A 13,172-nucleotide genomic window follows, 5' to 3' on the forward strand; every position below is an offset into this window, starting at 1 on the left:
GCCCTTAGTTTAAAGATGTAATCCGGAGAGGGGTGTTTTATACAACAGCCTTCTGTGTGTTCCCTTTTCAACTCATATTTGCAATCAAACGCCATAATTTTCTCCTTAGCTATTATACTCTAATTCCACTGATTTCAAAACTCGGTCTTCCAGAAAGTGGAGAGAAACACTTATGCACTTCTACTACGTGACATCTTTAAAAAAAGCAGAGTTAGAAATGATTACTTACACATACAGACCAGCTCATAATGTAGACAGATGTGTGCTACATAGCAGACCAATCCAAACTCATCTCTTGGCATGTCCAGCCCACTCATTATCTCAGCCAATCATGGCTAGCAGGAAGGTTAATGACCTTATCCGTGGCTAAACCAACTAGGCTCGTAATTGAACAATTTTATTTGTATTTACAGATGGCATACGAGTTTGTCATTAAAGCACATGATAGTTGGCATGTTCCAGAATGCATCTCTGCCAAAATAAAACACATTTTGATTAAAAAAAGTTTGGCTCTCCTGTGAAGTAGTGAAGCGCAACATACACCTAGTTTTCTGAAACGAGTCACATGTGTCTATTGTGATACATATGTCAGGAGGTTAGGAAGTGCAGCTCAGTTTACATCTCATTTTGTTGGCAGTGGGCACATGTCCTGTCTTCTCTCAAGAGCCAGGTCTGCCTATGGTGGCCTTTCTCAATAGCAAGTCTATACTCACTGAGTCTGTACATAGTCAAGAGTTTTCGTAATTTGTGGTCAGTCACAGTGGTCAGGTATTCTGCCACTGTGTACTCTCTGTTTAGGGCCAGATAGCATTCCATTTAGCAATGTTGTTGTGGTTGATTCTTTCCAGTATGTCAAATAGTTATTTTCAATTTCTCATAATTTGGTTTTGTACAAATGTGTCTCTTTCAGAGCTCCAGAACCAGCTGGCTCTGGAGACTCTTCTCTAGGTTAATCTCTCTGTAGGTGAGGGCTTTGTGGTGGAATGTGTGGGCATCGCTTCCGTTTAGGTGGTTGTAGAATTGAACAACTATTTTCTGGATTTTGATAACTAGTGGGTATAATCCTAATTCTGCTCTGCATGCATTGTTTGGGGTTTTGCGTTGTACACAGTATATTTTTGCAGAATTCTGCATGCAGTCTCAATTTTGGGGCTCCCAAGTGGCGCAGCGGTCTAAGGCACTTCATCTCAGTGCTAGAGGCGTCACTACAGACCCTGGTTTGATCCTGGGCTGTATCACCACTGGCTTTGATTGGGAGTCCCATAGGGTGGCTCACAATTGGCCCAGCATTGTCTGGGTTAGGGTTTGGCCAGGGTAGGCCGTCATTATGAATAAGAATTTATTCTTAACTGACTTGCCTGGTAAAGTAAACGTTGAAGAAAATATGTTTGTCCCATTTTGTGAATTATTGGTTGGTGAGTGGACCCCAGACCACACAACCATAGAGGGCAATGGGTTCACGTCTGACCGAATCTGTGCAGAAGATCTAGGTGCTGCTGTTGACCCTCCTTGGTTGGGGACAGAAGCACCAGATAATCTGCAAACAGTAGGGTGAGACCGGGTGCTGCAGACTGTTCTAGTGCTCTCGCCAACTTAAAATGGAAATGTACAAATACAAAACATGTTTCAGCATCATACAATACGCCAAAAAACAAGATATAGATTCAGCAATAATGGCTGTAGATGCCGAAAAGGCTTCCGACCATCTTTAATGGCCTCTTCTTTTCAAAACTTTCCATCTGAAATACATTTAATACAAATATAATAAAAAATATCCTAAAGCAAAAATAGAAACATTACATTATCTGATGGAATTTCTTTAGAAAGGGCCTCTAGACAGGGATTTCCCCCTTTTGTTTGCAATGGCATTTGAACCACTTGCAGAAAGAATTGGACTGAACCCAAATGTTCGGATATCACTATTTTTAAACATTTATTATAAACTAAACTTATTTGCTGATGGTCTCCTGATATACCTGACCAATATTAAAAACTCAACGCCTCCGTTCCTAAAGATATTTTAGGAATACTCTAAAACCTTGGATATATAATTAACCTCTCTGGTATATCTGGGACGCTGGCGTCCCACCTGGCCAAAAGCCAGTGAAAATGAATTCAATTACTATAAAAATCAAACTTTCATGAAATCACACATGCAAGATACCAAATTAAAGCTACACTTGTTGTGAATCCAGCCAACATGTCAGGGGGTGAAGGTGTGCAGAACAATGTCTCTGACAATAGAACAATGCCAGTTGGTTGAGAGGACTGAGTGATGTCCTCTCTCTCCCCTAGAGAAGTGGTTCTCTGCGTGTAACTGCTCTAACTATAGAGTCGCCCGAGACTTTTCTCCCCTCTCAACAACACATCCACATCCCCCTGCCTCCAGTGAAATAATCTGTCTGTAAACAATTGTTGGAAAAATTACTTGTCATGCACAAAGTAGATGTCCCAACCGACTTGCCAAAACTATTGTTAACAAGAAATTTGTAGATGGCTGAAAAACGAGTTTTAATGGCTCCAACCTAACATGCTGACCAGACCGTATACGCCAGCGTCGCAAAATAAATGTAGAAATCCATGTTATTCAATTATTGCACCCACACTGCTCGCGCGCGCCAATGAGCGTCTGTGATGCCAAGGGCTAAAATAAAACGCCTTTCTATTTGACGCAGATCGCGCTGAAAGTCCTGCCTCTCCCAGCTCCTCATTGGTTTATAGAAGCAGGTACCCACGTGCCATCTCCTCATTGGTTATACCCACGTGGGTGATTGAAAGACGAAATGTTTTGCCGGTTGTCTTGGTAAAAGTGTAGATGCCAATCACCATATAATTTCAAAGATGAAAAAGCCTGGAAGGAGGAGAAATTATTCGGTTGGCCGTTTTATGTGTGTATTAATTGTCGGAGTAGAAGACCTTGTGCATTTCAGGTAAAATAACAACTCAATGTTTATATCCCAGGACAAATGAGCTAGCAACAGCAAGCTAGCTAAATCGGACAAATTAGCGAGCAAGCTAACTAGCTAAAATGCCATACATGTTTAATGCTTTTCGACCTGTCCCCAAATGAATGTCATTGGTTCAGAGTTTGTTTTGATATTTTAACCTGCATGTCGTGATCGCATATGGTGTAGGGGGACAAAACACATTTATATACGATGGCGCAGGCGCACAGCCGGTTTGGGTTCGTATTAGTGTATGTAAACTTCCGACTTCAAATGTATAATAACTTTATCCAGTTACTTAACAATATGAAAGCAGATCTACAGTGGCTTGTGAAAGTATTCACCCCATTGGCATTTTTCATGTTTTGTTGCCTTACTACCTGGAATTAAAATGTATTTTGGGGGGGATTGTATCATTTGATGTACACAACATGCCTAACACTTTGAAGATGCAAAACATTTTTTCTTGTGAAGCAAACAAGGGAAAAAAACAGAATTTGATAGTGCATAACTATTTACCCCCCAAAAAGCCCACTTCTTTTTTTTTTTCACTTCACGAATTTGGACTATTTTGTGTATGTCCATTATTTGAAATCCAAATAAAAATCAATTTAAATTACAAGTTGTAATGCCACAAAATAAGAAAAACGCCAAGGGGGATGAAATACCTTTGCAAGGCAATGTATTTAAATGGAACGCCAAAGTTTTCGTAGCTTCAAGCCTTGCAGCTGCTGAATGTTTTTTTTTCTCTTGGTTTGTTTGTTCTTTTCCATATTATGTCTACAGTTGTGGCCAAAAGCTTTGAGAAGGACACAAATATTAATTTTCACAAAATCTGCTGCCTCAGTTTGTATGATGGCAATTTGCATATACTCCAGAATGTTATGAAGAGTGATCAGATGAGTTGCAATTAATTGCAAAGTCCCTAAAAAAAACATTTCCACTGCATTTCAGCCCTGCCACAAAAGGACCAGCTGACATGTCAGTGATTCTCTCGTTAACACAGGACGATGAGGACAAGGCTGGAGATCACTTTGTCATGTTGATTGAGTAAAAATAACAGACTGGAAGCTTAAAAAGGAGGCTGGTTGCTTGGAATCATTGTTCTTCCTCTGTCAACCATGGTTACCTGCAAGGCAACACATGCCGTCATCATTGCTTTGCACGAAAAGGTCTTCACAGGCAAGGATATTGCTGCCAGTAAGATTGCACCTAAATCAACCAGTTATTGGATTATCAAGAACTTCAAGGACCCCTTTCCGATTGTTTAGGGCATCCGGAAAAAATCTTGTCCGGAAAAGACGAGGTGAGCGCTACCATTAGTCCTGTGTCATAACAACAGGAAAGCATCCTGAGACCATTCATGTGTGGGGTTGCTTCTCAGCCAAGGGAGTGGGCTCGCTCGCCATTTTGCCTAAGAACACACCCATGAATAAAGAATGGTACCAACACATCCTCCAAGAGCAACTTCTCCCAACCATCCAGGATCAGTTTGGTGACGAACAATGCCCTGTCCAGCACGATGGAGCACCTTGCCATAAGGCAAAAGTGATAACTAAGTGGCTTGGGGAACAAAACATTGATATTTTGGGTCCATGGCCAGGAATCTCCCCAGACCTTAATCCCATTGAGAACTTGTGGTCAATCCTCAAGAAGCGGGTGGACAAACAAGACCCTACAAATTCTGACAAACTCCAAGCATTGATTATGCAAGAATGGGCTGCCATCAGTCAGGATGTGGTCCAGAAGTTAATTGACAGCATGCCAGGGCAGATTGCAGAGGTCTTGGAAAAAGAAGGGTCAACACTGCAAATATTGACTCTTTGCATCAACTTCATGTAATTGTCAATTAAAGCCTTGGACACTTATGAAATGCTTGTAATTATACTTTAGTAGCATCTTACAAAAATATGTAGAGACGCTGAGGCAGCAGACTTTGTGAAAATTAACATTTGTGTAATTCTCAACTTTTGGCCACGACTGTATCTCTGAGAAACTACCCAGGAAAGGAAGGAAGGAAGCTTCTCACTGTAACCAGTGCCTGTAATCTGGTTCAGGTTTTTTAATTAACTTGCCAGGGTGTTTACAAACACTATAGGAAAAATATCATCCATATGTGTTGATCACACGTTTACTAATACAGCTAGTGCAGAGTTCTACTGTATCTGTACCCATAGGATGTGTTGATCACATGTTTACTAATACAGCTAGTGCAGAGTTCTACTGTATCTGTACCCATTGGATGTGGTGATCACAATATAGTGGCTATGTCTAGGAGAGCCAAAGTTCCAAAAGCTGGGCCTAAAATAGTGTATAAGAGATCATACAACATTTTTTGCTGTGTCTGATGTCCATGATGTAAAAAAATATGTGTTGGTCTGATGTGATAAGGAGCATCCAGAATTTGCACTTGATGAATTTATGAAATTGCTTCTTCCAGTTATTTATTCAAATTAACCTGTTATGAAACTGACTGTTAGAACTGTTGAAGCTCCATGGATTGAGGAATTGAAAAGCTGTATGGTTGAAAGAGATGGGGCAAAAAGAATGGCTAAGTCTGGCTGCACATCTGATTGGCGACTAACTTCAAGTTGAGAAATTATGTGATTAAACTAAACAAAAATAACTGTATTGTAAAGCCAATATCAGTGATATAAAGAATGATGGAAAAACACTTTTGGAGTACTTTAAATGAAATTGTTGGGCATAAAGACAAATTCGACTCATCACCAAACCATTTGATGTTGCCAATTATTTTAATTATTACTTCATTGGCAAATTGGGTGAACAGTGTGCCATTGCATTTATGCATGAACAAACAAATAAGGAAAGAAAGCATTGTATGTTTTTATTTTGTAAAGTTGTATGGTGTATGATTTGAAGCCTGGACTCTATACTTGTATCCAATGTAATTGTTTTTTTGATTTTTTTGATGAAGGAACATAAGACTGAAAAGAGACGGTGGGACACACACACACACATACACACATACACACACACACAGCTAATGAAGTCACTTAAACACTTAACAAGGAGTTGCAGTCAGTTTTGGAATGGGTGGCCAGTGATAAACTGGTCCTGAACATCTCTAAAATTAAGAACATTGTATTTGGTACAACTCATTCCCTAAACTCTAGACATAGGATGAATCAGGTAATGAGTAATGATGACGTTGAGACTAAATTACTTTAGTTTACTTTAGTAGATTGTAAACTGTCATGGTCAAAACATATAGATTCAAAAGTTGTAAAGATGTGGAGGGTTTCATAATATTATCTGCTTATCTGCTCCACAAAGTCCTGCAGGCTCTAGTTCTGTCTTATCTTGATTATTGTCCAGTCATGTGGTTAAGTGCTGCAAAGAAAGACCCAGTTAAGCTGCAGCTGGCCCAGGACAAAGCGGCATGTCTTGCTCTTCATTGTAATCATTCATAAATACTATGCATGCCAGTCTCTCTTGGCTAAGAGTTGAGGAGAGACTGACTGCATCACTACTGCTTTTTATAAGAAAGATTTATGAGTTGAAATGTCCAAATGGTTTGCATAGTCAACCCACACACAGCTCTGACACACACTTAACCCACCAGACATGGGGTGTGACACAGTCCTTTTCACAAACCAGAACAAATTAAAGTGATCATACAGTATAATATAGAGCCATTATTGCATGGAACTCCCTTTCATCTCATAATGCTATATGAACCGAAAAGTTTAACTTTAACTTTAACTTGCCAGCCAAGGCTTGTACTTGAGACATATTGTTAAACGCACTTAAGAGGAACAATGGGTACATATTGAAGATGCACATGCTCACCTCCCAGAATGTTTTCACGTGTCTGTTTTCAAAGGATAAAGTTAAGAACATTAACAACTTCATAGTTAAGAATACTATACCAATATAGAAGAAAAAAAACTATCACTCCTATAAAACACAACCCTATGTAACAATCGTTGGATAGCTCTTCAGAATGCACTGATCAATTGGATCACATGGGAAAACTGAAGGCATACATTTACATTAATAACAGAATTAAAAGGCAATTTTGGACTGTCAAATGTAGATATTTTCAGATACAGCACAACGACAGTTCTGTCTTAAGTGTAAAACTAACAATGACTCCATAAGACGTGCCTTCTGGGAATGCTATAAAGCCCAAAAGTTATGGGTGGAGGTAGAACATTGGCTGTCAGAAATATTACTATGTACATGTACTTTTTAATCTGTCTGTATACTTCAAGACGCTATCTGAGGGGGCTATGAGATAGCCGATGGGTTGCACGATACTCTCCTTGTTAATTCTCTTGAAAAAAACGTATACTTGACTGTAAATCAAACAATCCTCCATCATTAAGACAATGGAAAAATCGTACGCTTCATTATCTAAATATTGAAAGCACATGGGTGACGGAGAGAAATGGGGCGGAGAGCAGGTGAGAACAGGTGGGTCTGGGCAGGCGTGATGATGTTATTCTAATCTCCCCCCCTCTGCCAATATCCTTTCTTGATGGAGAGGTAGTGTGCTCGTATAGCAGTGTGCCATGCCAGGGGAATGTCTGTGTGGAAAATTTTATTGATTCATCTTCCCAGTATTTTAGCAGTCTGCAAATTGTGTCTCTGGATTGTCCCTGAGGAGCTTCTGTTTGTACTATTTTTGTGCAGTGTTCTATGATCGGCTCTGCACTGGGAGGTAAGGAAGCCATGGGGCAGAGGGCCTCACAGGCCTCTGCATTTGGGAGGGGGAGGTTATGATTCTCTGTTTCCATTGTTGGGTTCAAGGGCTTTCACACCTCTCAGTGCAAATTGGAGTTGCAGCTGGGACATCTGTCCTAGCAAGCGCTGTAGCCCTAACTTATCAGTGGTGTAAAGTACTTAAGTAAAAATACTTTAAAGTGCTACTTAAGTAGTTTTTTAGGGTATCTGTACTTTACTATTTATATTTTTGACAAATTTAACTTTTACTTCACTACATTCCTAAAGAAAATTCTGTACTTTTTACTCTGACATTCAAAAGTACTCGTTACATTTTGAATGGCTATCAGGACAGGAAAATGGTCAAATTGTAATGAACACGAGGGGAGACAGAGAGCTGGTTTAAAGCGCAGGGCGCAGCAGGTGTTTATTGCGAAGGACCACAGGAGGAGGCAAGTAGCTGGGTCCAGGGGTAGGCAGTAGGTCATACACAGGAGGAGGCAGGTAGCTGGGTCCAGGGGTAGGCAGTAGGTCATACACAGGGGGTCCAAAAGGGCAACGGTACAGGCAGGGAAAAGGCTAGTAACGTAGTCCGGGAGATCAGTCAAGAGGTAGATAACAGGAAATCCCATAGACTAAAGTACAGGCAGGGAAAAGGCTAGTAATGTAGTCCGGGAGATCAGTCAAGAGGTAGATAACAGGAAATCCCATAGACTAAAGTACAGGCAGGGAATTGGCAAAAGGTGTCGTTAGTGAGGCAGGCATAAACTAACATACACGGGAGGAGACAATCACAGGGAAACCAGCGCTCTGAAAGACGTGTCACAAAACAAACAATACCTCACAGTGATGGGGTTCAAAGAACTGAACTAAATAGTGTGTGATAATGACATACAGGTGTGTGAACAGGTGATTAGAATTTAGGTGATTGGGATCTGGAGAGTGACCTGCATTCAGAGGATCTAGATGTTTGAGAGTGTGAGGTGGAAAGTGGGTTGGAAAGTGAGCTGCGTTCAGGGGATCTACGTGTTTGAGGGTGTGAGTTGGAAGCAGACGTTACACAAATATAGTATTTACAACAATATTAATATATTGTATTTACAACAATATTAATGAGAATAATAATAATAATAGATTAAATCCATAGTAGGCCAGTCACAACATGACTGAGAAGCCACATGGCAAGTTATGAAGGCAAATATTATTGACATGACATTGCACTTTTCAATGGCCGTCCCTCAGGTTGTGGCAGGAGGAACCATATCTGGCTTTTCACCCAATATGTTTTCTTTAATGTAACAAAATGTGGAAAAACTCAAGGGGTCAGAACCACTCAAAACAAAACAGCCACCTCTGAACCCACCTGAGGAAAGTTTCTCTCTCTCTCTCTCTCTCTCTCTCTCTTCTTACCCCCATCCTTTTTAGTGGCTAAGTATAACACTTAGAATTCACAAAAGACAGTGATGCAGGTGTCTGCATGTTTTCCCCTGCAGGGCTCTTCCAAGTATGATGTTGTGGATCCGTGCCCAGAGGCCGGGAGAGAGCGGCATCAACATCATCACAGCTGACTTCGTAGAGCTGGGAGACTTCGTCAGTGCTGTCATCACGCTCAACTACCATATGGAAGACGAGGAAGAAAACGCCACCTGAGACTGACCGACGTGGTGGTTTAGAGTTCAATCCTCAGCCATGTGAGGCTACGCTCGCTCTCTCACTCTTTCTCTTTGGTGTTCATTTTTAGGAAGAGAGGCGGTCCTCTGACTCTTCTAGGGCTACAGTAGTTGACAGAGAGGGAGGGAGCGAGCGAGAGGGGAGGGAGGGAGAGATGGTGGAGGTAGATAGGTAGAGGGAGGGGGAGAGGTGGAGAAAGGAAGGTAGAGGATGGGGGAGAGGTGGAGAAAGGAAGGGAGGGGGAGAGGTGGAGGGAGGAGAAGACAAAGAGGAGGGAGAATGGACTTGATTGCTCGGTGAGAGAAACTTTTGGTTTTATATTTTCTGGGGGTCAAAAGGGCAATTGTTTTTTAATGACACTTCGCTTTGCTTCGCTTCACATCCGCTGTGACGATAACTGCTTCCATCCTCTGATCACACAAGCAATGTTCCTGGGGTTTCCACTTCTTGTGAGGATAAGACTAGCTTATTAGAGTATTCTACAAAATGAATGTTGTTCATATTTTAGTGACCGTGATGGTCAACCTTCATCAAAAGTCATCTTCATTGGTGCAAGTAATACAGTTTATGGTCGTCAACCTGATTCGCATGTCAAGTACTCACGTATGGCATACTAATGTACTTGGCATACTAAACTTGCTTGGCATACACAATTCACTTAGGTTGCCACAATTGAATTTTGCAGAGCAAAAGTTTTTTGACCTCTTTAGAAGGTCAAATCTAGGATATTCTGACTTTTTTTTCTCATAATAGTTTCCCTCATCACAGTACGTATATTGTTGCCTTCTCCCTGCACATTAGTTCATCTTGTAAATCATTGACCTTCTGTTTTGAAAGATGTGTAGACTGTGAGCTCATCTCATCCTTGTGTTCAATCATTTATATAGAATTGATTATATTAGAATAGATTAACTGTCTGTTGCTCTACTTCTATTCAGGTGTTTGCCTGCTTTTTTTGCGTTCCATCTAGTAGAAAGATGTTTCCCATGCTTTGCACCTATTTGGGACAAACTGTAAATGCTCATCGAGGAAGGCAAATCATATTTGAAGTGGCACTTGCAGCATAGTGAGGAATGAAAGAATAAAACCTGTATCACTTTGTTTTTGCTTACATTTCTATTACACATTATGCAAGCAAGAGCATAATTGCAAACGCTTTCTCATTTCTCCAAAAAACAACTTAAGATTATTGTTGCATCTTTTACAGAATGTATTCTTCGAGGAAACATTTATGTAAACTATTATGATTGTGAACTAAAAAAGAAGGAAATGTTACCTTTTTGAATGTGTATGTGTGTGTCTTGTGCGTAAATGGATCATTTCCAACTTTTTTCAGTTCTGTTTTTATTTGAGAAAGAGGGAGAGAGAAAGGGAGTGAGGGAGAGAGTTTAAGTGTGTGGGTTTTATGTGTATTGTTCAGAGTTGTGAACATTTTCATACTATTTCTATGTGCCAATGACTTCATTATGATTTAATCTTAAATTATATTTTATATCATGTGAAAAGCTTGTATATAGTGTAAGTGCAATGGATTTATCACCATTTAATTGTAAATGAAAATGAATGCCAAGAATTGTCCACAAGAAATGCTTCGACAGAAATATCTCAGTTTTAACAAATATATGGCCAATACATGTTTTGTCTATCTGACAGTAAAACTATATTTTTTTGTAACTAATTAACTATGTGCATGAATCAAAAGATATTTGTAAATATATTGCTTGTCTCTCAGTGGATTCATTGATTTTGGATGACCTGACTATAACTACTTGAGTTGTTTGCACTGCAACAGTTAAACACGACCAGGACATAGGACATTCAATAACTAAAACAATTTAACCTAATTTTTGGACTAAGTATATGTTTCATTTTGACTCTGAGGGACTATTATATACCTATGTAATAAACTTGAAATGCACAGTATAAAAATACATCTACCTACATGTGTTTACTTTATAAGTCATCCAGTGTTGACAAATGTACTTCATCCATATTGCAGTCATTGCCTTTCTGTTTTATTTGTGATAAGTCGATCGCTGTAAGATTGTTGTAAAGACCAAACCTTGTGTGTTACAATGAGACAATGAGTTTATGTTTTAAGTGGGTGATGCCCAATCAAATAAAGCTATATGTCTATGACTCTCTATGGCAGTGTAACTCACAATTTTTTTAAGGAAGGCGACCAATTTGGTTGGAGACAATCATTCAGAGGGCCCCACAGATCTTTAATTTTGTTATTTTTCTTCCAATATGCATGCAATCGATTTGATATGCAGCACATCACAAATGTATACATGCACACATCAAATAGGCTACATCACATGTATAAGACCCATATTAAGGGTTACCTCAGTAGTTCGATGAATGAAAATGTCCCTTCTGCTCCTTGACTGAATTCATTGTAAATGTATAGTCTGTTGTTGCAATCCTTGTGAGGCAATCAAAGTGTGCATTGGTCAGTCTGTTTCTAGGTTTTTGTTTTACAATGTTCATTGTTGAAAATGTTGCTTCAGATGAATAAGTGCTGACAAGAAATTATCACCTTTTGCACACACTGCTTCAGAAGTGGATACTCTGTCTGACACAAGGCTCCAGAAATGGGTAACACCTGATCATAGTTCACCTTGCAAGGTGTAATTTGCCAGTAGCTCCACTATCTCACTCTCTATTCCATTATGGTCAGTAGAGGGCTGTGATGACTGGGGTCAGAGATGACACTATCTCACTCTATTCCATTATGGTCAGTAAAGGGCTGTGATGACTGGGGTCAGAGATGACACTATCTCACTCTCTATTCCATTATGGTCAGTAGAGGGCTGTGATGACTGGGGTCAGAGATGACACTATCTCACTCTCTATTCCATTATGGTCAGTAAAGGGCTGTGATGACTGGGGTCAGAGATGACACTCTCACTCTATTCCATTATGGTCAGTAGAGGGCTGTGATGACTGGGGTCAGAGATGACACTCTCACTCTATTCCATTATGGTCAGTAAAGGGCTGTGATGACTGGGGTCAGAGATGACACTCTCACTCTATTCCATTATGGTCAGTAGAGGGCTGTGATGACTGGGGTCAGAGATGACACTCTCACTCTATTCCATTATGGTCAGTAAAGGGCTGTGATGACTGGGGTCAGAGATGACACTCTCACTCTTTTCCATTATGGTCAGTAGAGGGCTGTGATGACTGGGGTCAGAGATGACACTCTCACTCTATTCCATTATGGTCAGTAAAGGGCTGTGATGACTGGGGTCAGAGATGACACTCTCACTTTCTATTCCATTATGGTCAGTAAAGGGCTGTGATGACTGGGGTCAGAGATGACACTCTCACTTTCTATTCCATTATGGTCAGTAAAGGGCTGTGATGACTGGGGTTCAGAGATGACACTGGCACATGAAAGGGGTTCTCAATGAAGTTGAAAAACTTCTTGTACTCCATGATATCCTTGAACCTTGACTCAAACTCCAACTTCAACTCTTCCGACACACGCACAAATGCATCATAGCTAAAATGTTGCAGTATGTCTGGGTTGGATGTGGTGACTGCTCTGAGTTTTGGGAAATGAACAAACTGTTTGTCAGGTATGAACAGTGTGGTGATTTAATTTTGAAATGCTGTGACCACACGCAGAATTTTACCCAGAGATTTAGCTTTCCCTTGGAGCTGGAGAGTCACATGTTCAGGTGGCAGGTGATGTCCGTTAACAAAGCCAGCTTTAATATCCACTGTGGATCATCCAGCTCCAGCTCCTCTCTTCCCTTGCATGCAACAAATTCACAGATTTGAGGGAGGAGAGAGTGAAATCTTCCCAAAACTCCACCAGCAACTCGCTCGCGGAATTACCGGTGGTTCAGTAACCTC

At 40.4% G+C, this 13,172-nt stretch overlaps 1 protein-coding gene across 1 annotated transcript in view; it reads left to right on the forward strand.

Moving 5' to 3' along the window:
- Positions 1-11,449, forward strand: part of LOC110536353 (PI-PLC X domain-containing protein 3) — a 58,731-nt gene extending 47,282 nt beyond the window's left edge. Inside the window, exon 6 of the mRNA XM_021622101.2 lies at positions 9,128-11,449. Within this exon, the coding sequence (XP_021477776.1) occupies positions 9,128-9,284 (157 nt within the window). The 3' untranslated portion in view covers positions 9,285-11,449. The remainder of the gene's footprint in view (positions 1-9,127) is intronic.
- The last annotated feature ends 1,723 nt before the right edge of the window (positions 11,450-13,172 follow it).

The sequence above is a fragment of the Oncorhynchus mykiss genome, chromosome 11 (genome assembly GCF_013265735.2).
Source record: "Oncorhynchus mykiss isolate Arlee chromosome 11, USDA_OmykA_1.1, whole genome shotgun sequence".
NCBI lineage: Eukaryota > Metazoa > Chordata > Actinopteri > Salmoniformes > Salmonidae > Oncorhynchus > Oncorhynchus mykiss.